Source organism: Lineus longissimus, chromosome 1, assembly GCF_910592395.1.
Source record: "Lineus longissimus chromosome 1, tnLinLong1.2, whole genome shotgun sequence".
Lineage (NCBI taxonomy): Eukaryota > Metazoa > Nemertea > Pilidiophora > Heteronemertea > Lineidae > Lineus > Lineus longissimus.
The window spans coordinates 28,545,565-28,569,968 of record NC_088308.1 but is presented as its reverse complement, the minus strand read 5'-3'; the positions used below and the strand labels follow the sequence as shown (position 1 = coordinate 28,569,968).

General features: G+C 42.2%; 1 protein-coding gene across 3 annotated transcripts in view; it reads right to left on the bottom strand.

Moving 5' to 3' along the window:
- Positions 1-23,818, bottom strand: part of LOC135496149 (uncharacterized) — a 36,997-nt gene extending 13,179 nt beyond the window's left edge. For 2 of the 3 annotated variants that reach the window (XM_064785308.1, XM_064785299.1), the window contains exons 1-39: positions 23,222-23,799; positions 21,739-21,766; positions 20,997-21,078; positions 20,506-20,609; positions 19,949-20,203; positions 19,328-19,429; positions 18,660-18,793; positions 18,172-18,388; positions 17,654-17,893; positions 17,274-17,428; positions 16,473-16,668; positions 15,788-16,075; positions 15,290-15,487; positions 14,862-15,032; positions 14,447-14,626; positions 13,950-14,126; positions 13,421-13,534; positions 12,745-12,939; positions 12,229-12,405; positions 11,734-11,934; positions 11,276-11,470; positions 10,430-10,615; positions 10,030-10,260; positions 9,550-9,816; positions 8,957-9,154; positions 8,315-8,547; positions 7,714-7,987; positions 7,301-7,462; positions 6,721-6,864; positions 6,131-6,298; positions 5,627-5,716; positions 5,289-5,408; positions 4,842-4,971; positions 4,479-4,612; positions 3,802-4,017; positions 3,289-3,522; positions 2,930-3,063; positions 2,451-2,647; positions 1,848-1,978 (exon numbers count right to left, since the gene is read on the bottom strand). In XM_064785308.1, the coding sequence (XP_064641378.1) occupies positions 1,848-1,978; positions 2,451-2,647; positions 2,930-3,063; positions 3,289-3,522; positions 3,802-4,017; positions 4,479-4,612; positions 4,842-4,971; positions 5,289-5,408; positions 5,627-5,716; positions 6,131-6,298; positions 6,721-6,864; positions 7,301-7,462; positions 7,714-7,987; positions 8,315-8,547; positions 8,957-9,154; positions 9,550-9,816; positions 10,030-10,260; positions 10,430-10,615; positions 11,276-11,470; positions 11,734-11,934; positions 12,229-12,405; positions 12,745-12,939; positions 13,421-13,534; positions 13,950-14,126; positions 14,447-14,626; positions 14,862-15,032; positions 15,290-15,487; positions 15,788-16,075; positions 16,473-16,668; positions 17,274-17,428; positions 17,654-17,893; positions 18,172-18,388; positions 18,660-18,793; positions 19,328-19,429; positions 19,949-20,203; positions 20,506-20,609; positions 20,997-21,078; positions 21,739-21,766; positions 23,222-23,311 (6,748 nt within the window). In that variant the 5' untranslated portion in view covers positions 23,312-23,799. Of the gene's footprint in view, positions 1-1,847; positions 1,979-2,450; positions 2,648-2,929; positions 3,064-3,288; positions 3,523-3,801; positions 4,018-4,478; positions 4,613-4,841; positions 4,972-5,288; positions 5,409-5,626; positions 5,717-6,130; positions 6,299-6,720; positions 6,865-7,300; positions 7,463-7,713; positions 7,988-8,314; positions 8,548-8,956; positions 9,155-9,549; positions 9,817-10,029; positions 10,261-10,429; positions 10,616-11,275; positions 11,471-11,733; positions 11,935-12,228; positions 12,406-12,744; positions 12,940-13,420; positions 13,535-13,949; positions 14,127-14,446; positions 14,627-14,861; positions 15,033-15,289; positions 15,488-15,787; positions 16,076-16,472; positions 16,669-17,273; positions 17,429-17,653; positions 17,894-18,171; positions 18,389-18,659; positions 18,794-19,327; positions 19,430-19,948; positions 20,204-20,505; positions 20,610-20,996; positions 21,079-21,738; positions 21,767-23,221 lie in introns of all 3 variants that reach the window. The other variant, XR_010448622.1, reaches the window with a different exon arrangement.
- Positions 23,819-24,404: the final 586 nt, after the last annotated feature.

Here is a 24,404-nt window from a genome sequence, read left to right as displayed (position 1 = left end):
TACTTAACAGATAATTTCAGAGTAAAAGACAAGTTAGAGTGATGTACTAAGATGCGAAACGAACCTACACCAAGGAGTGGTGAAATTGGATAATCACTTAAAGCAATGATGCTGAGTAAACAATGTCAAAGGTTAGTGTACTTGGTTACCTACAGGGGATTGCTCAGTGAAAGACATCGGTGAGTGGAGTACTTGGCTAGTCTGACAGGTGATTGTGGAGTGAATACCACTGGTGCACTTGGATACTTTGACAAGAAACGGGAAAGATGAATCGGGATACACTACTGCCGGTGATACTTCTAAATGTGATAGCTGCGCTGCCTAAATTGGGCGTCTATACCAGCATATCGATTTACGCTGATATATTGTATTCCTAAAAACTTGTGTGTTTTTTTCAATCAACTGATACTTTTTGATGATGCACTTATATCATCGATACAATACGTAGCTGCATTCTGATGCTGGGTTTCACAGATAAAGTCAGCATTTCCAGTGTTGTTGTTCGTAACTTCATTAAGTGATTGCGAAAAAGTCAACGATGCTATATTAACCCTTAGGTCAAGGTTTCCAAACAATCGTTTTACAGGCAAACCATGGCTGGTACTTGACTATACTGTGACCAAGTCCGTGAACGTTTCCTCAAATAAATCATCGTACCACGAAGAATCGTAGTTGGTTTTATCGAATTCCACCTTTTGCAATCAGACCGATCCATTCAAAGGGTAAAATATTTGTTAACAAATGACATTTGTACAATGATTTTACAAAAAAGATGGTCGTTCTCAGTTCTGTGGCAATTCAAATACGTTGCGTAGGCTTGAATGTGAACTATCTACCATACCGCACCTTTAAAGGCTTGTTGCTGGCATTACTGGCATATAAGGTTATGTTCACACATAGGTATTTCATATGATTGTATCGAATGCATGGCTCAATGTACTTGTACTTAACAGAACCAGCATGAGCATGGAGAAGCCAGATGGTCGAGGGCCTCTTGAGAAGAAGTCAATATAACGAACAGGCATTTGATTGGGGTCATAATGTCTCATGTTCTGTTAAGTCCATTGCTATTATTCATTAAAAAATGCTCTGTACATGGGAATGTAGAATATGAAAGTATAACGATTTTCTCGAAGATCAAGGGTCATACATGAAAATGCGTTAATTTCTCATTGCAAAATTGCGTCAGCTGAGGTAAATGTCGATTTCCTGGTACTAAGTTGGGAGCAGAAGGGACTAAAGGCTCGCGGTTTAAAGCAACATACAGTTAAGAAGGGCCCTACACAACCACTCGTCAGTTATTTAGTTTGATTGAGACAGCTGCGTCTGAGGTATCGGCGTTTCTCTCGTATTTTCCAGGTTGGCATGGGATTATCCCCTGCCTACTAGTTGCCATCAGTGAATCTCTGTTTAAAACCTTCCAAAGGTCGATCAATAGTGCGTTTGCCGTCTGGCCTATTGACCGCCATTAAAGCTGTCTCGGGGGGACAATGTTGTCAAGATTTGCCCTCAAACCCTTTGATAAGACACTGCCACAGAAGAACAACGGGAAAAGTTGCGAGGCGACTTTGTTTAAAGTCAATAGGTCTGAATTATTTTAACTGGGAAGTAAGGGGCAAACACGTTATGAAAATGTCGGATTGATCAGCATTATTAATCAATAAACGAATTGAGTCAAGAATATTCAACGAAAGTTCTGGTTTGCCGATGAAACCACCTGTTTTATCGCCATATTGAGTTACTTGGCGGGTATTTTAAACTGAGGCAGAACACTATTGGTGTCATCGAAGTCATGATGTGAGATTGCATTGCCATTTTGTTAGACGGGAGGGTTAACCATACCTTACCGTTTGAACAAGTGCATTTTGGAACGCCAGCAGTTGCGACACACGTACTCCCATTACCGACACAAGGCTTCAGAGTGGAGCAGGCATCGAAGGTTTCGTTACACTTGACTCCAAAGAATCCAGCCTTACAGCTGAAATGAAGCGGTACATTTGGTTTGGAATAGGCTGGCAGGTTCAAGAATTTTCGGGGAAATGACGAAAAAGTTCAAAATTCTGAAAAATTTTCAAAGCCAACATTTTTGGGGGGCTGATGCTGTTATTTCATTTTCAGCAGAAAAAAACAAGTGAAAAAATATTTAGGCTTGATCATTTTTTTTTCATCTGTTGTATGACAAATTTGCCGCAATCAATTTCTCAACAGAAGTCGATGCAGCATTCGTTTTTTCACGGCAATTAGGCCCTTTGGTCGGGTTAAAGGGGTGAATTCGGTCATTGGGACGGCCCAATCCAGTGGTCGTGGTCTGGGTACCGGGGTTGCCGTGTTACCGGGGGCCTTGTAATGGTAATTAGAGAGGAAACCATTCGGGACCGACGATTCTTGGTCGTCATAGCGGGGCAGTCGCGTTACCGGGTGGTCGCCGGCCGGAGTTCCACTTTACTTACACACAAACCGAGTCTATAAAACCATAGTAGCAGTCGTAGTTGTTGGAGGTGCATGGCGTCTTGTTACAGCTATCAGTAATGTTTTCACACCGCTTCCCCTCCCAACCAGGCTTGCAATCACACTTGAAGTCATTCACCTGGTCAGTACATTTAGCTTCATGCAGGCAAGGAAATGAGTCGCAGTCGTTTACGTTATCCTGCAAGGTTGAAGACGTCGGTAAAAGACAAAGAGTAACGATGGATATCGTAAATGGTAAATATTATAGTTACCATGAACGTTGAAAAGCATGACTTTCCAAAAGATAAACTAATGCAGGTCGCTACATCCCCAGCCTACTAGCCCATAGAACAGAACGTCAGCAAATTTCATCTTAGGATACAGGTTGTAACTGGAAGTTCGGTCACAGCCTAATTCACATCCGCAACTGCCCTTTGAATGCTGTTTGCGTCATCTATGAAGGAACCACCGTCCTACTCACAGCACATGTTCTCCCTTGATACCCCAATTTGCAGTCACACCTATATGTGGTCGCCAGACTGTTACATTTTGTAGTACCAACTGTACTACATGGGTAAGGCATGCAGTAATCTTTCTTCTTATCACAATTCGGGCCTGGAAAAAAGAAGATGAATTACATGTAGCTTGGCTATAATAGTACGCCTATTATCCTTAAGAAGCGGTAGGTCTTAGGTGGACGCAACCAATGGTCTCTTGCAAGAATCTTTCAATGTTGTGAACCTGAAACCACTTCATGGTCTTTAGGATCGGTATGACAATTCATTATAAGTAGATGGTGTAACGGCTAATTGGCATTCAGATGCTTGAAGAGGACTCTACCTTCCCATCCCTCATCACACGGAGAACACTCGTAGCTGTTGAGAAGATCCTGGCAGGTTCCATGGAGGCAAGGTTTACTGGCGCAGTCATCCTTGTTATGCTGGCAGTTGTAGCCTTCATAGCCAGTCCTGCAGGTACAGTTGTAACCCAGGGCCAAACTCTCACAAGCTTTACTCTCATTGCACGGACTACTGCTGCAGAAATCGATGGCGTCGCAAGTGTTGCTCGACGTATCTGAAGACAGAGCAGGTCAGCTATACTACGACTTGATTGATGACTTACAATGTAGATCTTTCGGATAAGAATCCCATCTTTCTAGGACACAAACGATGATGTACAGTCACGTTTGTCTGCCAATGAAGACCTCTCTATACAGCTCACTCATAATTATATCAACTGCGTAGTCAAGTTAATTAACGAGACTATGAAGATAAAAACCGAAAAAGTACTTCGTGTCAAATGAAATCAATCAGAGACAAAAGAGAGAGCGCTTCAAGCCAAGAAGTGCCTTACTTGGTGTGAATCCCGGTGTGCAGGAGCACTTCGTGGTAGAATTCAGAAAGACGTCTATACACTGGCCGTTCCCAGAACACATTCCCGCTACTGCACATGGGTCCTTTCTGATCGCACAGTTGTTGCCTTCGTAGCCGTCGGTACACTTGCAGCTGTAGTTTCCAACAGCTTGTGTGCACGTGCCACCATTAAGACAAGGATTAGGAGCACATTCGTCTGAAACAATATGAGGTATTTGATGAAAGGTCTCACCTCTAACAAGCATCCCAAAACATTAACGTCATATTACCTCTATCATTATCAGCAACACTATTTCTCTAGTAGGCCATCTTCTGTTGAAAAACGTATCCAAAGTGAAACAGCTTTGAAGAGATGATAGGCTGGTATCAAAATTCTGTTTGTTTACATTATTTATCGTATTGATTTATAAGTCCGTTCTCATAATTTTACAAATGATTAAGCGATCCTTCAATATGACATGCGCATGACCCTGAGGTCGTTGGCGGCTACAGTAGCGAAATGCATCGAATCACAGTGATAATTTCTCACTCTTGCAGTGGTAAGTGATCCTGATCGTGAGAAAGCCCGTGTATGCCGTAAAGACGGAGGCCCTGCCAAACCTTGGCGGCAGCTATCAAATCCAAAAAGATCTGGACTTATCAATGTCTTGGACTTACCAATGTCTGTTTCACATTTCAGACCAGTGTAACCTGTCTTGCATTTACATCTGTAGCGTACGTTCCCCAGAGAGACACATTCGCCGGAGTGCTCGCATGGGGTAGGCTTACATATATCTTTTATTGTGTTACACCTGAATAAGGTAAGGCAAAGTTGAGGAAAGCCAAAACTAGAAACAGAAATAAACACTAACTTTACCTCAAATACAACTAATTGTATTTGAAATGATAATTCATTCCGTCTTTTAAAAATGTAGTTACATCTGATGGAAAAGCCCTAAACGAGTTTAAAGTGAAAGGAAAGGCTCACTCCATCGAGGTATCGAATACTCTCATGATTCTCAGAGAAAGTTCTTCACTTACGTAGCTCCTGTATATCCACTTAAACACATGCAATTGACTGCATTGACTTTGTCTTGACACATACCACCATTCTCGCAAGATGATGTTGTACAGTCATCGGTATCAACCTCACAGTTTCCCCCTGAGAAACCTTCAGACAAGAGTGGGACATGCATAAGAGAACACGTTGACATCACGCAAATGATGGAACCAAATGGATGGTATGTCCATAGACTCAGTTCCTCTGAACAGCAACAACAACAACAACATTATCGAAGCCTTTTTTGAATATCCTATGAGTGATATATACGATTAACTGAAGAAGATAACCAAAGGACTGTACAAGTGTTAGGGTGGAGCAACATGTTCTAGAATGTCTCGAGCCGTACTTTAAGGGCAGTAATAATAGTGTTTTTGGTAATCAGGGTGATGGGTAGCGGCGTTAGTTTCCAAACCTGTACATCTTACCAGTTTTACAGGCGCACTTGTATGTTCCTGGAGTTGTCCCTTCGGTGCACGTGCCATTATTATAACACGGTTGAGAGAGACACTCGTTGATGTTGTCTTCACATCCGTAACCACTCCAGCCTGAAATAAAGGTAATGAGGACCAAAGTAGAAGACGTATGGAATGGCTTCCATTTTGAATATCATGTTTCAGATATGAAAAAGGCGCATATCATTTTCTCAAACAACTAGCATCCATGCTTTAGAATATGAGGCAATCAAGGAAAGATGGAAAAATTATTGATCCCAACTTGGGTTTAATGCATTTTAAGCAACATAATATATCCAAAACATAGTTACCTTTAGGGCAGTTGCACACCACGTTATGTATCGGTACATCACAAGTGCCATTGTTTTGACAGGGGTCGGTAGGTTTACACAGGGTGGCAACTGTAAGTGAATAATGATAAAATATGAAAAAAGTCAATCTTCAACGGGCCGGTAATAACCAAGAAGAGTAATGCAACCAATGGATATCTTGCAACGTAAACACTAAGATGTCAACATTCAATGCATATATCCCTCATTTCGTGCCAGGAACATTTCACATCAACCTTACCCAGCTTTGTGTATAGATCTTTGACTTCAGTTCTTAATGAATTAGGGTTACTGGGATGTCGTAGTTTACCGGTGTTACTTTCTAGCTGAAGAACTAGAATGCCATCCCTCTAACAGCTTTCCCATCATCACTGGGATCAATGTCTTAAGACGGGGAATACAGCAAGCATAGATCTCACCAGTGACGAGTTGACATACGTCACATTGTAACCCTCGAAATGAAAATATGATGTCATGAACACCTACCTCCGTTTACGCAGGAAGTCGAAGCTTTAGCCCCTTCAGTAGGTGTGACCTGACCATGCGGGCATTCATTGCAGTTGTTCTGTCCAGTGAGAGCTTGGTAGTAGCCCTGGGGGCACTTCGTACACGGAGGATATCCACCTGGGGAATACTCGCCGGCGGGACATTTTCCTAAAGGGAGTATGACACTTGAACAATACAAGAAACAAACTACCACCAGTCTCACCAGATGATGAAAATACAGGAACTTTAAAGTATTTGAATGGTAGAGAAGACAGGGTTATTTATAAACGTACGATAAAACGTTTGCCGTGCACCTTCTACACTTCTTTGACAGAGACATATACATCATAGAACATATGTTTAACTTCAACAACATAGTTCGTCGAAGCAGTTCTTCTATCTTCCATCTTTTTAATTCTAGTTCTTCACCTGTACAAAGTACCTACCAGTGCAACTGCCTGTGTTCAAGGTCTTCACCTGTACAAAGTACCTACCAGTGCAACTGCCTGTGTTCAAGGTCTTCACCTGTACAAAGTACCTACCAGTGCAACTGTCTGTGTTCAAGGTCTTCACCTGTACAAAGTACCTACCAGTGCAATTGCCTGTGTTCAAGGTCTTCTCGTCTCCAGGACAGTTCTTACACTTGGTGCTATCATCAACAGTCTGATCTACCGGACACTGGTGACACGGCGGAAGCTTGGTGCTCGATATCATGGCGTATTTGTCACAAGTATCTAGAGAAAAAGGCAATGTATCATACCCATTAGATGTTTACAAGCAAGTGATACACAGATATAATACAGTAAATTACAAGAGATCATAAAAAAAAATAAAACGCTCATGTCATTGGCATTACATCATCTACAGCTTCCAACGATTTGTCCGGACCAAACTAGCAAGCTCTTGATGGACATGATCAGGATAACGATTCGAATAAATCTCAGTGACCGTGCTTTAGTTGGCCGCAAAGGTCACCGTATTTGGTCTGCATGGGCTGGGGAAGACGTTTCATGCACTATAAGTACCGCCAGAGTGATCGCACGAGAAGGAATGCCAAAGTGATTCCGGCGATCACTCTTACGGTACTTATTGTAGTATTTGGTTTCACCGCAGCATGACTTCTGTAAGTTTCCCAAAGTGACGAGTTTTGTGATAGATTGGGTATCTTACCATGGCAGTCTGAGATTGACTTGGACTGCCGTCCGTAAGTCCATTTTCCAGTAGGACACTTCTCGCACTTGCCCTTCGCACTCTCAGCTTGGTACTCTCCCGCTGGGCACATCTCACAGGTCTGATTGGCGGCGTCCAGAAAATAACCGGCTGAACACGACACTGAAGAGAAAAAGACACTTGTGTTGACAAACCTATACAGACTGTGATAGTTGGCGCAAGTGTTAGCGCTATATAGAACTGCAACATACAGCATAACCTGGTTGGTGGAAGAACAGTTACAGTCACGTCATATTTAGACCTTAAAGAAATTAAAATGACTTTCAAGTTAGATTTCGTAGTAAATCGTCAGTTGAACCCAGCTATCACGTGAATATATTAGTACATTTCAGACGGAGTCCGGTCATACTTACGACACAAGTCATTATCGTTCCCAGTTTGTGCCACCCTGACTGTATTTGGAGGGCACGGTAATACATCAGTGTATTGGTTCGGTTCCCCAAATGGGTTGTTAAGTATTGGACAGGTCAGTACCGTGATATTGTTGATGGAGGCCACTTGGATATTGAGAGATAGGTCACCACCGTCCAAGTGATCTTTGATGCTCTTAGCACAAGCCTTGTCGGCCTTACTGCTGGCTGGTGCAGACGAGATTGAAATATTGATGAAAATGTAGTTGTTTGTCGGCTGGAGAGAGAACGCATGAAGTTTGTCAGACTGATCATATGGGGGTTTTATTTAGAGACAGTGAGCTGAACATCTTATCGTTGAGAGCATCTTCAACAGGAGAGCCTCATAAAACCTGCATTCTGGAGTAAAATACGAATACCTATCATTACTCTCTCTACCCTTATCAGTCAAAAGTTTTAAATTACCTCATCGCCAGATCATCAAGAGATACAGTAGTGCACTATATTATGAATCAAATAAGGCAAGAGTAGTTGCTAAAATTTATTTTGACACAATCAATGAAAATGTACGCCCTGTCGTCAGCAACTTAAAGTAAAACCTCACCTGCGGAACATGTTTGTAGTTTGTCATGATCCGATCCTGGTGCACTGTTATGCTCACGTTATCAGCTGCAGCTCCGGTAATGGTGGAATGGCAAAGAGCGGTCAAATCTTTTCCAAAGGTCACAGCCCTCGTTTTCAATTCGTCAATTGCGCTACTTGCGCACGAGTCGGTGAGTGCCGCTGAGGCTGTATATCTTATGGTGAACCTCTCCATCTGGGGGGAGAGGAATGGCACTGAAACAATAAAGCGAGGTGTGATCTTTCTACAAATTTTAACCAAAAAGTACCTGATTTGACTAGAATAGCAAACAAGGTCGCTTTTTCTACGGGAAGCCTGTCCGACATGAGAGTACTGGTGAGCAGAGCCGACTCCATGTTGATATGTAGCCGACCGAATCCTCTATTGGTGAAGTAAGAGTGTGACGGCATTATTAATGAACGATTTCTACACATCGATAAAGTAATCCAACTGTTTTCAAAGGAGCAATGCCACGGTTACACACATGTGATAGAAACTCAGTTCACGTAATGTCTTCCATCCTCTTCAATTATCTGACAAATGACGAGAAATCTCACATCGAAACGGCATCTATCAATCTCTCTCTTACATAAACCTAAAGAACAATTATTATCGATCAATTACCATTGCAGTCTGGCACATAACTGTTAGGAGTCCAAGCCTTCCCTGGTTCACATTCATAGCTCTTCTTTGCGGTGTTGTCGTGGAAGAGGTAACCGGTGTCACACTCGTAGTCGCAGCTGTAATTGGAGCCGGCGCTACCAACACATGTCTTCGTGGCGTTTTTCGCCTCAGGGAGTGACCACGGGGAGCAAAGGGCAGCTGGAGAACATTTTGAAGGAGGAATTGGATGAGTAAAATAATAAAAAACAAGGCAAAAACCCAAGATGGCCAATAACACCTTAACGATGATAATAGCGACAGTATCATGTGTATCTATTTTATATTTGCATTCGAGCTACCAAGGACCTTCATGTTACAATGCAAAGATGAAATGCTTGGGTTTAATGGTTTAAACCATGTTAATTGTGCGTAAACTCATGGTCGGTATTAAACTGTATGTCTGTGGGCAACAGCTGTACTGTACAGGCGTAGCTTACTCACAGAAACCAATGCGCCGCCAAAAACAAAGGCACATATGAAACGTTTGACAGCAAGCAAGAATATATCAGTCATGTCAGTACGCTATTCTCTTTTTTCGTCAGGACATTACTCACGCTTGATATCAACTTGGAATTGACACGTGGCGTTGAGTCCTGCCTTTGACGTGGCCTCTACTGTTACAGTATGAACTTCATATAGTGAGGCCTCACTCTTCTGGAGGGTTTTGTCAGCTGGCGAGTAAGTCAAGGTCACGTTATCTCCACCAACATGACTGCCTGTTGCGGCGCCTTGGTACGTTATGGTCTGTTGCCCCGACTGGGTTACGTAATCTGTGTAGGATGATGGACAGTTCACAGTTGGTGGGAGAAGATCAAGATCATCTGAAAAAAAGCACAGAAAATACTACTTTGGAGAGGCAATCATCTCCGGGAAATTCCTACACACTGAGTTACCATCGCTACACACAGGTGAGAACATTTACAAGGCTGGCTACCAATAAACCATATCTCAAGATTGATTTGAAGACGTCGTGGCTCTTTCATTATGCATTTGCAGTCCAGAAAAAAGCCCATTGAATGCTAGCTATAGCTTACCTTTCACGTTGATGTCAACAGTGCAGGATGCAGTCGAGCCGGCGAAGTCCTGGACAGTGAACTTGACACTGGTATTTTTGTTAATAATCTGGTCGACGCGGAATCCTGGAGGGTCAGTTACCATTGAGGCAATACCAGTGTTATCACTTGATGTAGGCAGCGCTAACATGACCTTGTTAAGTAGCTTAACAGTTTGGCCGGTAGGACAGGTGATCTTAGGCTTTTCGTTGTCTGAAATCAAGGTGAAGAATTCGCATATCAAACTGGTTAGAACAGAAGGCAATTCTCATAAAGATATAAAAATGTCGAATTAAAGGACTTTATCAACAGTTTGTCAAACCAATTAAGCGATTTTATGGATAGTCAAACCAAGTATATTTGATAGACCACAAACACATACCGACACATATTGGAATCGGCTTGTTCCACTGGGGTGATCCACTACCCTCCGTACAGACAAGTGGGTCGGAAGAATTCAAGGCGTAGCCAGCCCTGGAGCAGGTATAGGTGACATTCTTCCCCAGCTCGTAGCTGGTTGCTTGCTGAAGGCTGCCAGGGGAGCGACCAGGGTCCTTGCAAGTGGCACCTGCGAGAGAAGACGTATTGAGAGTAGACCTTACTTTGTGCGATGCTATCAAAATGGTTGAAAAAAAGAAAAGATCCGACACCTTTTCCTTTTACGGTGTGCGATATACATTGCGTATGCATGCAGCTTCTTCTCCGAGAGGGAGTTTTTCCAAACCTCACTTACCTTGGATGTCGTTCGAGCAGCTGTATGGTATTGTGGTCAGGCATCGTAAATGTAGGACTGATACTCCTCTGGTTATCTCATTTCCTCACCAAATCCACAGAATCGCCTACAATAGCGTCCTATAATCTATGTCGCAGAACTTAGGCTGACGTTACATAGGCCTCATTCGTTCACTTCCCACATGTCACGTTCCAGCTTTACTTAACGTTCCTCGGTGAATGCACGGCCTTGTGGCATGCATTCAGTGAGGAACGAACGCATTAAGGGGAACGTGACATGTGGGAAGTGAACGAATGAGGCCTATGTAACGTCAGCCTTAGAGCATGGTCGACTAGCGCTGTAACAACCTACTGATTGTTATACAAATAGAGTCATCTCGGTGTCATTTTCCTTGTCCGCAGCGATCTAAAGGCTTTAACTTAATAATATTCCAGAGACAAATTCGTATAGAAAGTGAATACAACAACATTGCATTATAGGCTTTCTACTACTTACCAGAACACCTAAGATCTCCGTAGTCCCAGTATCCACCGGCGGTGCACATCACATCCGTAGTATTCAGCTCGGACTTCCCAAGAATTTTCCACTTAGAATTGACACATTCGAAAGTGTAATTGGTACCTAACAAGGTATTCGTTGGTGACGGTGTCTGGGCGCCCGATACATTTGCTGGAGGTCCACAATCAACAACTGGAGGAGAAGAAAGCTGACGGTATTTATGAGTAGTTATGGTGTCATCGGCTTTCGAAGACGTTTCCGAATGGTTGGTTTAGCCAACTTTCCTGCTCAAAGCTAGCTAGCTAGCTCGAAATGAAATCACAATTGGGACATGCAGTACATGTATTTGTAGAGGCGGGCATCTCGGAATATTGGGAATTACCAAGTCAGTACAGGAATATGGAATTGGGAAGATCTGTCCGCATGTAATCCACACCTCTATCGATTTCACGTACCTGGACATTCAAGTTGGTCTCCCATCAAAACGTATGTCTTCGTCTTGCTGTCATATCTACACGTTCTCTTCCTCACCACTTGCGATGGTAGGAAGGCGGTGCAGGTATAAGTGACGTCAGCCAGATAGTCGACCTTCCCTGTCGGATTGGCTGTCGGCTTGTATTTCAAACCAGACAGATCATCAGCATCGCACCGCACCACTGGATAAGACACAGGGGTTGAGTTGGAGAAACGAGTCAAAGGCAATGTTGCCAACTGGAACTAGCATATTACAGTACTAACATATTCAGTATACGAATATGTTTTGCAGGCAACGTACCTCCTTCACCTAGACCAATTTGAAAGCACATGTCTGCCGTTGTGAAAGTCAACAGCAGCCATCCCGAGAACGATTATTTGTTTTGTGCTACTTGTAGTTCGATATATGCCAGCGAGACCATAAACTTTGACACTTTCGTGCCATAGAATATCTTATTCTCTGGACTTGAACTTACCTTTACACGTAGGAGCGGGGTAGTCCCATGTCGTATCATTGCAAGTTATGGTTGACGCTCCCTGGAGACTGTAGCCAATGTTGCAATCAAATGTGATCTTGCCGTTGTGGTAGAGGCTGTTCAGGTCTTGAGTTGCCACGCCGTTAGCAAAGGAAGTCGGTGGCAGACACTTGTTAGCTGCAAATCAATGACATTTCGTCACATTTTATAAAACGAGAGATATACTGAGACTGAGAATACGTTTCGATATTTATGAAGTATAGCCAAGTGTATATTGGAGATGTCGATTCTCAAACTTATCGATACTTGGCATAACGGATAAACATACTGTTGCTGGATCTTGAATGTTGTCTTAAAGTCCAGTGCCATCAGTTTACTACGAAACGACCACTATCGTGCCCTGGTTGGTGTATCTCGCTCGGAAGAATAAAATCAAACAATTTTAGAAAAGGTATATTGAGCGGAGGTATCAATTTCTCATTGGTGAAAGAAGAGGCTGCCTTCTCCTCTACTTACGAACACAAGTGTGATTGATGTAGTAAACGTCTCCCTCTCGTGTTCCCGTCTCGCCGCTCCTGACATTGAATCCATTCACACCGTCACTCGTGAACAAGGTGAAGCCAGTATCACATTTACATGTATAGGAACCTTCCGAGTTGACGCACTTCTGTCCGCAGCCTCCCTTATTGGTAGTAGTGCATTCATCTATATCTAAAGATTTATTCCAAATACATCAATACCATGTCAGGGAGATGTATAGTCAGGGTGTTGGCGAATCATGTCCAGCTATGCAAACCATAATCAGGTGTCTGTCTCAAACCCAAAGCGGTGTTTTTGTTCAAAACGTGCCTTTTTGTGCGGAAATGTAAAGAAGCATTGATGCTGGAAGAAATAGCTGACGGAGAACAAGGAAGTTCTCAAAATGTCTGCGATATCTTCATAGTTTATAATTGAACTGAAATTAAAGGACTGCAAGTACTTTTGAGCTCTCTTTATTTTTGTGTTTCACAGAACGCCATCATGCTAATGGTGACTATAACCCACGGACTCCGTCGTTTGCTCCTGCACTGTGGGTAACTAAACCTTCGCATATCATTGTCCTTTGTATAGATCCTAGAAGATAGGAGAGGTATGTGTCAATCTAACTGATGTCACCAGGGCTAGTCTAAATGGATAAAAGACATAGGCATACCTGCACACAATATCTTATCACTATGCAGAGTGTACCCTGCATCGCAACTGCAAGTGTAGCTACCAATGCTGTTCTCGCATTTTTGTTGGCATTTAGCCGGACATTCGTCGATATCTGAAAAGAATAGATATATGAGACAAGACTGAATAAAGGCATGCATGAAAGAGAAAAGGCAATGTCTTTGAACTTCAGAGTGCCCACCCACACCGTTATTCGACATTCCTTTTAAATTAAACACAATGATGTGTATCGATCGTATTTCAATGTCTGATGTGTTGCTTGTGTTGTGTAACACATTCGATGTGCTGCCCGTGTTGTGTAACACATTCGGTGTGTTGCCCGAGTTGTGTAACACATTCGGTGTGTTACCCGAGTTGTGTAACACATTCGGTGTGTTGCCCGTGTTGTTCAAGACATTTGATGTGTTGGTAAGAGGCACAGTGATAATAAGCAATAAGTAAGTATTCCACGCGCGAATTTCCAGCATAATGCACGATGCTGTCTTATTTATCGGTTTGACACCACCTACCAGTACAGTTTGGAAGCACCCCGAACGTCTGATCTGCTCCACAAGTTAGGTCTCCAGACCCTGCGCTGAAGTTGAATCCGTCATTGCACTTGACTGTCACTTTGTCTTCGAAGAAGAACGGACCAGTTTGGTTTGAGAGTATAGCATTGATGATAGTTGGTACGTTACACTGAAGCTCTGAAAATCGTACATTTATTTAAAGATTTTAAGCTGATCGTGAACGCTGCAGCCTGAGGGGTTAATAATAACTGTTTCGTTTCTTTACAGATTCTTTACAAAGACTTCGAACTCCACACGCTTTGCAACACTGGATGGTACAAGACTTGATCTGATGAAACCAATATGAACCGCCCTGTGTTTCTGTCAACTGGTTGGGACATCTCAATATCTATGTGTCTAACTGACGACTATTCGATTGTAGCTTCCTCAATGATAGATATTATGCTGTTGACAAAGATGTCATGTGTACCCTTCAACAGACTGCGTGTTAAACTTACTCGTGCATGTTGGTTGCGTCTTATCCCATTGACTGCTAGAATTGCACACTAATTTAGGTGCTCCCACAATCTGGTAGCCAGCATCACATTTGTAGGTAACCGTCGATCCAACGGATGTCCCCGTGCCAGTTTTTGAAGCAGTGGCCAGGTTAACATTAGAGAGGGCCTGGCATACCACGGCTGAAAACAAACACGTATTCAATGATACTAGCGTTAGTGTGACATGTTGAGACGTGGTTAAATGACAACTTGAAATGCGATTCATCCATGACGGCATGCCACTGACAACGAAGAGTCGAAACAAGAACGTCAGTATTCACCAGCAACATGGAACAGTTATTCCAATCTTGGTTAATCTAACGCTTTCACTGGGCACTGCATATCTTGGACATGATGGTATATTTTTACAATTTACCCTTGCATGTAGGTGGTGCCGTCCAATTTGCCACCTTCTGACAAGCCGTTGTCGAGTTTCCTTGTAGATCAAATCCCTCAAAGCAGGCATATTCTGCTGTTGTTGGATAGAGGACACCACCTGACTTCAGATAAGCATTTGTGACCGCCGGAGGAACACCACAGTAGACAGCTGCAATCATGAAGGAGTTTTAATTGGTGATGACTGAAGACAGCAACTATTTTGATAATCATTACACTGGCGTACTTTCAGGGTTTCTATGTGCAACTTGCTTATAGACGAAACTTAGGCCCTACTGTCTGGACAGTTGAAGTGAGACTGATTCTGACAGCATGACAAGGAAAAGGATGATAAAAGTGAGAGTGACACATTACAAGTGATTATGCAATCTTAATTCTTCATCGAATAGGGGTGTGCGGCGGACTTACGAGTGCACTTTGGTATGTTCCAGATGCTCCACTTCCCGCCAAACAAACATTCGACAGATATTGACGTCTTACTGGTGTACTTGTCCACAGCGAAATAATAGCCATCATTACATGATATGGTAACCTTGCTCTGGTAGAGCACAGATAGAGGTAATGGGTGCATCTTGGCATTAGCATCGACAGAGATTGCCGGACATTCTGTAACCAAAGATCATCAGATAATCGATGATTTAAACCTTCTAAACAATTCATCTGGAGTCTTTCGATTTTTCAAATTTGGTGAATGCAGCACGTATGGAGTTTGATTCACCGTATATTTAATGATTCTCTCCGATACAAATGTTATACAATGTAATTGATTCAACTCATGTTGAATGATGTTTTCTGATACAATGTACTTGATCACCCAGTCGCTGAAGGTCGCTCGTTTGCCTATAACTAAATGACCATGAGAGGTTGAAGTTAAAAACATGCTGGAATAATAATCAGACTGCTTACTTTTGGTACACACCCAATCCGAGTAGGTGAACCCAGACTTGGCCTCTTCCACGACTCCCAGCACCGTTATGTATACACGGTTGACCTTAGACAGGGCACAGTTCATAGTTGAATTGCCAGCAGCAAACTCAACTGACTTGCATACGAAGCTGGTTTCATCTTTGCACTTGGTGCGACATTCGGCAAGGGTTGCGGCTGTAACTGTCTTCTTCGTCAGCGTTGTATTCAGTACTGTATCAGCTTTAGTATACCATTGGAAGTCCTTTCCAGAGGGACAGGTCATTTGATCTGGAAAGACAAAATAAAAGCACAGTTTGAACAAGTATAATACTTGCTTGCTCAGTCCTTGGAGCTGTTTAATTCTAACTCACACATTTCATAGTTACAGGCAGTGAAACTCGACTATTTTGACATGTTACATGTGGCTCAGTTCATCATCTCATTCGTACGTCATTTCCAAACAATTCTCAAATTAGCGGATGAAGATTTTTTCACGAGTCTGATCTTTCTTAGAGGCAATACTAAAGAGGATAGAACAAACAACAGCTCCACAGAAGCGATCTTTCGGTCTTTCCAATGAAATAGCGAATTACCCTGCGTACATGTATATAAGAGAAGGAATCCTTTCGGATGTTTTTTTTAGTAATGTTGCTGTAGTTGTCTTTCGAATGAAATAGCCACTTACTCTGCATATAAGACAGGCGGAATCCTCTCCTTTCGTTCTGTTGCTTGGTGACTAAAGTAACTGTAGCTGATCCCCCAGTTGTAAAGTAAGTGGTCGGCCCGCCAGAGCCCGGGTATTTGGCGAGCACGGAAGCACTGTTATCATTGCCATCCTTGACCTCAAGGTACTCAGGAAGCTGTAGGTCAAGGTCATCGATCTGGAATATGTGCATTCAGGCTCACATCAGTCCAAAATAATTTGACTTTTATTTATTTCTAAGAGATGGGTCGTAATTTGCGTAACTCTTCAGTCCAGCATTCGACAAGAGCACGTAACGTTTCATCACTTGACATTTCTATTTGGATATGATTGACGCATTGATATATCTATTTCAATACACGAATATTCATTCAGTCACCTCCCAGATTTTACCTCGAATAATGAACTGTATGGTCACGGTACTCAATCGTGCGACCGTATTGGACGAGGAATACATTTCCGGCAACAATAGACCCGCTCGTTTTTCTCAAACGAACCCTAGACGGGTGCACTCCGTACGTTTCTAAAGCACACTAGTCACAAGATACCAGTCTGGTCCATTGTCACCAAAAAATGTCGTCCCCACGCAATCTGGCCATGCGATTAGGGACAGTAGTAGTCAACGGCAGCCTGATTCAGTAACATTTGTCTATTTTGTGTTACTATAGCTGCCAAGAGATCGTGCATCAAGATGACGTACATGCATGCTAATATGAAAATTCTATAGTAAGACTCCAGCAGGCCTGCTTTATATGCTCTGAGAACATACGAATCTGTACCTACCCGAATAGACAAGTAACTCTTTGCGTCTTTTGCATCAATAGTCCATGTGACACTCTGGTACCCAGGGATGTAGAATGGATAGAGAGGGGATGAGATGGACTTCCAAACACCAGTAGCTGTCCGTGCTCCTCCGTAAATTGGTGAAGTTGCTATCACTGAAAACCAATGTTGTTAAATCGTGTTATGTAGAATTCAACATTCACTCTATCCTGTAGCCATTACTGTGATTATTACTGTATATACAGTAGGTACCAGTATTATTTAAGTGTGGGACACTCTTTCTTGGTATGATACATCACGGCTAACGATGTGTTCAAATATTTCCTTCAGAGTCTTCACCCTACGAGTACGTCGTTCATTGGTAGGGTCTGGAGATTTACCTGGTTTGGTTTTCAAATTACTTGGACAAGAGTTGGCAATCAGTTCGCTTCCAGAAGTAACTGTCATCTTCCCTTTATCATTGTAAATCTTGCATTTCGCGGCCGAGAAAACCGCAGTGATGCAGGCTGGTTTAGTTTTGCACAGGCTTGCGCAGGTGGATGCATCAGCAGCTGCTACTTCCTCTGCTGCGTCTCCAGTTTGGGCCCGGCCGAGTAGGGACAGCGTTTTACATTCATAGCCTTAAACATATTGATATGCACTGTCATGTACTCAGATAAGAAAGAAGAAAAATATCCTCGCAGTAAATTGTCAATCACCTTGAGATATCATTGGAGATTGTAACAACCATCAACATGAAAGAGTTCAATATCAGTTCCTTGCAGCATCAAGTGCGGCAAGCAATCGCTACGGTCTTCCACTTAATTGATATCTCCTATGTTGTAGGTAACTTCAAATACGCAATCGAATCTTGTTGTTTCATTGTTACACTATTCGATAACTGACAGCAGGTACCTACCAGTTGTCCAAGTCGCACTGAAACCACTTTTCGTCACTGAGTTGTCAGTTTGGAATCGCACAACCATAACATTATTCTCGCTAACAAACTGTTGGTTTCGTAAGGATGGCCGATTTGACCCTGATATTCGGGCAAGGACCTTGCTCATGGACAGCTGTACATCTCCAGTGTAGATGGTGAGAGTGTCATGCCCTTCTTCAATGTCAATAGTGTTTATCTAAGAAGCAAAGACGAACAATATGCAACACCTACAGATCAGCGTCGCATGCGACACATGTATGTTTCTAACAGTGAACAACCGAGTCATTACTGTTACCTTGCGGTTACAAAGAGATGACTATCCGATATTACGTTCTCGGCGAATACCGAATAAAGATCCAACTTATGTAGACCAGGGATGAGTGAAGCAAAGATGAGCAGTATGTCGCTAAAAGTTTTTTTCAAGATTGTATTAACTAAGGCAAGTTCGGACATTTGTTGGAGCATACCTTCAGAGATATACGGGTTGCCGAATTCGTTTTCAACTTCCACACAATGCTCATGTTGTTTTCGTATTGCGGTTTGCAATCGGTGTTTGAGATATTACCAGTTGAACCACTCAGTGTATAATCACACTTTTCAGCTGCAAAATAAACATTGAGAAGACCGATGTCAATTTTTTTGGGAAAGGTCGGCGAGTATAATTTTTTTGTCAATATGTCCACAATATCGATTCTACATCTTCTATAATAGTGGATCCGCCAAACACAACCACAACCAGAACCACAAACCTTCTTCTGCCCGCCAGTCTCCACTTGATGGAACGCATATTTATACAACTGCCACACACCTCAAGCCTTGATTAGTTGGCAGCAAAATACCTGATGAGACGACTCGTGACAAAGGATATATATCAACTTCACAGTCCACCATCGGTTTCTCGGGGACACTCTCATCCTCATATTGCAGAACAGGGCCGGGTTGTTCAAAATAAATTTGCCCCAACAGTACTTGAACTTAGCATTTAGTCTAATGGACACAACTGAGGGGGATAACGCAGATTTAAAGTTAAAGCTAAGTTAATGACACAACCAGACCCAGAGCTGTAATGCGTGGAGAGTCATAAATATGCTTGTTTGGGTTATCACAAGACCGTTTCATTTTCGCAACTACTTACGGCATGTTGCGGGTAGTTCATCCTGACCGTCTGAGCAGTCATTATAACCGTCGCATCTCCACGACTGCTGGATGCACTTGCCATCACTACAGCGGAAGTAGCCTGGAGTAAAATGAAAATATATGTACATATAAGTATACAGGTAACGCACAGAACCTGTCAATGACAAAAGCCCCGTTGACAGAGCAATAAAGCCTGCTGAAGCTAGAGCAAACTTATTATAGTTTTCATGCAACAGTTTGGTTTTAATCTACGAGATAAGGAAGAAAGCTGAAGGCAATGAAGGAAATCAGTATACCGTGGATGTCGATAGTAATCACATAAGCAATTAGACTGATATATTCATTTAATATATCATTTGATCAATCAACTGCATGGTAATCTGCCGAAAGGTAGCGCCAACTGATAACTTCGCAGAGAAATCACAGTGTTATTTAGATGTGCCACAAATAAAATTCTCCGAGGAACAGAAATATTCGCCAAGGAACCAGGAAGTTCAATCATAATACAAATCACCGCACGCCCACAAAGTTGACGAGACTTGATGTCCTAGACAAGAAATATCAATGATTCCGATCTTCTTTTATCGAATCGTTCGCCATGTTACAACACATTACCTACCTGCCGGGCACACGGGCAGCTGGCACACGAATGGCAACCTGTCTGAACAGAGTGTGAAAGACCATAAGTGCGTCCCCGGCTTGTAAAAGGACCACTGCTGTAAATTGGTGCCTTCCTGCGCCTTGACGCATTCCTTGTTGAAGTCAAAGTCAGGCTGGTAGATGTTCCAGTAGCCATGTTTTGTACTGGTAGCCGTCACTTTGTTCCAAGTGACTGCCGTTGTATCGTTTGCTGAGGCCCCTTTTCTTGAAAGACCTGCAAGAGACGATGAATGGTAAATTGGGGCAAGTAACAGCAGACTCCAAAATATGCTTTTTATATGCAATGCATTTGTATGTTGTTTGACCAGGAATTCAACATAATACCAGTACAACATTTACCCTGTTTTAATTCAAGTTTTAAGAGAGTCAGGCTATCGATGTGTCCTGCCGCACACCCCATTCCTGACAGAGTTAGCCAAGAAAGGAAAATTGCCCGATATATGTGTTGTGACAACAGCAAGATGTTTCCGGAGATGTGGTGAAAGTTTGTTGCTGTTAATGTTAATGTCAATTTACCTATCCAGTATGATTTGATGCTGCCCTTTGATTGAGTCAGGACGTAATTTGCTATCTCTTCTATATCATATATATCTTTTAATGTCACTAAAGTTGCACCAACGCTAAAATGGAAGGACATAAAGCATTTTTGAAAGGGATAGATCATCAATGAAACTGGTTTAAAAAGTGAAATTCGACGGACAAGCATTTTTAGTTTGCCGGTAATCTGCATATCACTAGGCCCCGTGCCGATATTGTGTCACGAATGCATACTTTAGAAAGAATGAACGACTAGAATAGAATAGATGCTCTTTTTGCGACTCAGCCTTATCTCGGCAGGGCTTTTCACCCAATTGACAGTGCTCGATCACCATCGCATCGACAGCATTGCATGGCATACAATGTTGTCTATTATCAAGAGAACCAATACATTATCGCTCTATGAATTAATGTCAATAACATTTTGGAGTCAACCATGAGAATTATGAAGAATATAAGGAAATGCATACCTTTGGCATTGCTGTAGAGCACCATCCCATGTGAGTTTTGCTGTATTGAGTTGGAAGCAGTCGAGATCCACCTTCTTCCAACCTGATTGAGACAGTTAAAACGTTTTCTTTGATATTAGGCTGATAAGGGCAAAGACCCCAGAAACAGATTTAGTTTTCTTCGTCTTCGTCGACTGATCAGTCAGTTCGCAAGTGAATTTGCCATGGCTTTTATCGTGATACATTTTCTTGTGACAAACCAATCACAGCTTTTGAATTTAGGGCTAAATGCATCAAACTGTGCCTTGAAGCTAAGCTATCACCACGTGAACATGTTTCAAAGAGTTAAGTACTGTTTTCTTGGTCAAGGTAAATGTGGTCAACTAGATATCTACTGAAAACTATCCCTTACTGATAGTCAAGGTAAATGTGGTCAACTAGATATCTACTGAAAACTATCCCTTACTGATAGTCAAGGTAAATGTGGTCAACTAGATATCTACTGAAAACTATCCCTTACTGATAGTCAAGGTAAATGTGGTCAACTAGATATCTACTGAAAACTATCCCTTACTGATAGTCAAGGTAAATGTGGTCAACTAGATATCTACTGAAAACTATCCCTTACTGATAGTCAAGGTAAATGTGGTCAACTAGATATCTACTGAAAACTATCCCTTACTGATAGTGAGAAAATGCAGAGAACATGTGTATGAGATGACTGAATTGGAGAAAGGAAATACAAACTATCTATTTCTCTTACCCGTTGGACACGAAACGTTTATTGTTCCCTGCAAGATAAAATGATTGTAACGGAACAATATAGCGAGAAATCTCTTGACTATCCTTAAATGTATACGCGTACAATAATGCAGTCATTCGGGGTAAACTGGTTAAACCTTCCTTACACTGACAGAAATGATATATTGATGGACAAGGTCTTGTAGCACTTGGTGCAATTGAAAATATCAAGCCAGTTTTAGCGGACCCATAAAGGGAGTCTGGAGGCAGCAGCCAAGATAGGCAGGTATGGGCAAGATTAAGTTACACGAAATCGCCAATAGGGTCTCTCCCATACAGCCACCGTACTTTATTGTATAAACATTCATTCAATCTATTTAATGGGTTTCTCTAGTTGCCTCCTGGTGCTCACTGTACATTGAACGATCTAACACAGCCTATTTTAGGTGTAATAATCACGAGCTGATATTGCCACTGGACCATTACTTTTATTGATTTGATAATAAAGCTTTATAACCAAATGATATTGTGGTTCTGCGATATAAGGCGAATGATATGTCATGTACGGCCGTTAAGTATATATTTACTGTTATTGTATTGAACTTTATTTTGAATTATTATACTGCTGCTTTCCTGCAGTCGTTATGATATCTTCGAGCAGGCTTGTAATGTTTCAATCACTCATATGCAACCTCTTGAACAAGTTTTCGAAAACGGTGTTGATATGTCCAGGTGTGCAAGGGATAGTAGTCCTAGGGCTGATAGTCCGTGTAACAATAGCCCGCATTGCTAAATGTTTTGGTTAGGGTTAGCGGTACAATAGATCATGCTGCTTAATTGATCAAATACAATGCTACCGGACTATGACTCCAGGGGGACTATATCCGCTGTCACACCGGTACTCTGATTTGGTCAACCATCCCATACTGGTATTCAGTAGGCCGACCTCAAATCCACGGAATGCCGACGAATGGGCGGGGGAGAAGGGAGGGGTTTAAAGCCATTGGCTTCCCTTATACCAAAGAGATTCAAAGGTGGACTGCACTTCTTGCCCAGCTATAGGCCGTTCATACACCGTCAGCTAGCTCCAAGAATGCCTCAGGCCGTTGGGTTGTATTTTTACTTGTCTTTCCATATACAGGCGGTGACGACCACGGTTATATTTTGATATTATTGCGATGTGTCTTGTCTTCGTGTGTACAAATAATGACAGAAAGGACTGAACGGGAAACATGAAATAAAGAACGAATGACCTCTTTGTCCAGAACACAGAACACAGATTTACTCAGCGAATGTTTAACGCTTTTTGAAATGATGCTTCTTCTCCAGGTGATAGGCCCTATGAACAAAACTTCACATAATTTACCATATTTCTTTTACTAACAATTTGTGTACGTTTGGTAATTCGGAATATTTGGGAAAAAATGAAAAATGCAAACGATAGTGCATTCCTACATGTATAAGTGACTATCATATACAACACTTCTTGTAACTTGTTTTCTTACCTGTTGACATAATGAACAAATCCATATTGACATAAAAGCGAGGATTTTAAAAGTCCATTTTGTCCAATGAATATCACAGTTTGACCCCATCTTCCTTTTCTTTCCTCAGTCACGGTAATCGAGTGATAATCCTCAAGTCAAAATTGATACCTGTCAAGTCATTCTATAATCCCCACGACAAGAGGAAATCCGAATATTCTCTATCGGTAGGCCTAAATAGGTCATTGGGCAATATCACATATTTTCACATACATATCCAAAGCGTAACCTGTCCCACCCAATACCATGCTTGATAGCTCTGGTTCATGAAAGGGTTGAGCGGCGCGGCACATTGCTTCATTGTCCGCCCTACGCTATGACTAAACGCTAGTGAAGCGAGAACTTGAATTAGATATCGACTGGCTTCTGATTGGCGAATATCGAGGTCAGCTGCATTATTGTTTGCCTTTTAAAACATATTTACAAGATTCGAATAAAAGCTAATGACAATGGCCCATGCCACCTGTTCCGACTGAGATGTATATCCTGTCTTGGGCATACTTTCTCATAAGCGATGATCTGTTCCGTTGTGGAAACGCCCAGTCTCAAAAGTAACGTGGTGTGCACCACACACTGGTATATCCCCTTGAGACAACACGTGCCATAATGTGAAATAGACAGAACGATTCACGTAGTACCGTTACTTCCATTATCGTATTATCTAGTGTTGCAGATCAGAACTCGGAACTGGTCTACGTAAGTTGAAAGAACGTTAAGTGAGGGTGTCACCATATGATGTTATTTATTACATAGACCACACTGCTGTCACCGTCACAACAAACAATGATACAATAGCAATTCATGGTAAAGATTGTCACATGTATGTAACAGCCGTCAGTAATGGGGATCTCACTATCACAATGTTAGTATGGTACTGGTGTAGCCCGGAGTCGTACGTAATACAGCCTACAGGTCTCTGAAGTTGGTCCACTTGGGAATTACTCAATTGGTCACAGGCCGGCCTCCTCTGAACTACAGAATATCTGTTATGAAATTGTTGCTGTTGACAGCATTCGTATCTGAAACAGTCTCATGATTATCCAAATGGCACCGCTAAAGATCATTTGTTTTCAGACAATAGTCAGTAATTCCATGCTGATTGATCAATGGCACTCTTTCACGTCATGACGATTTCATTGTTGGC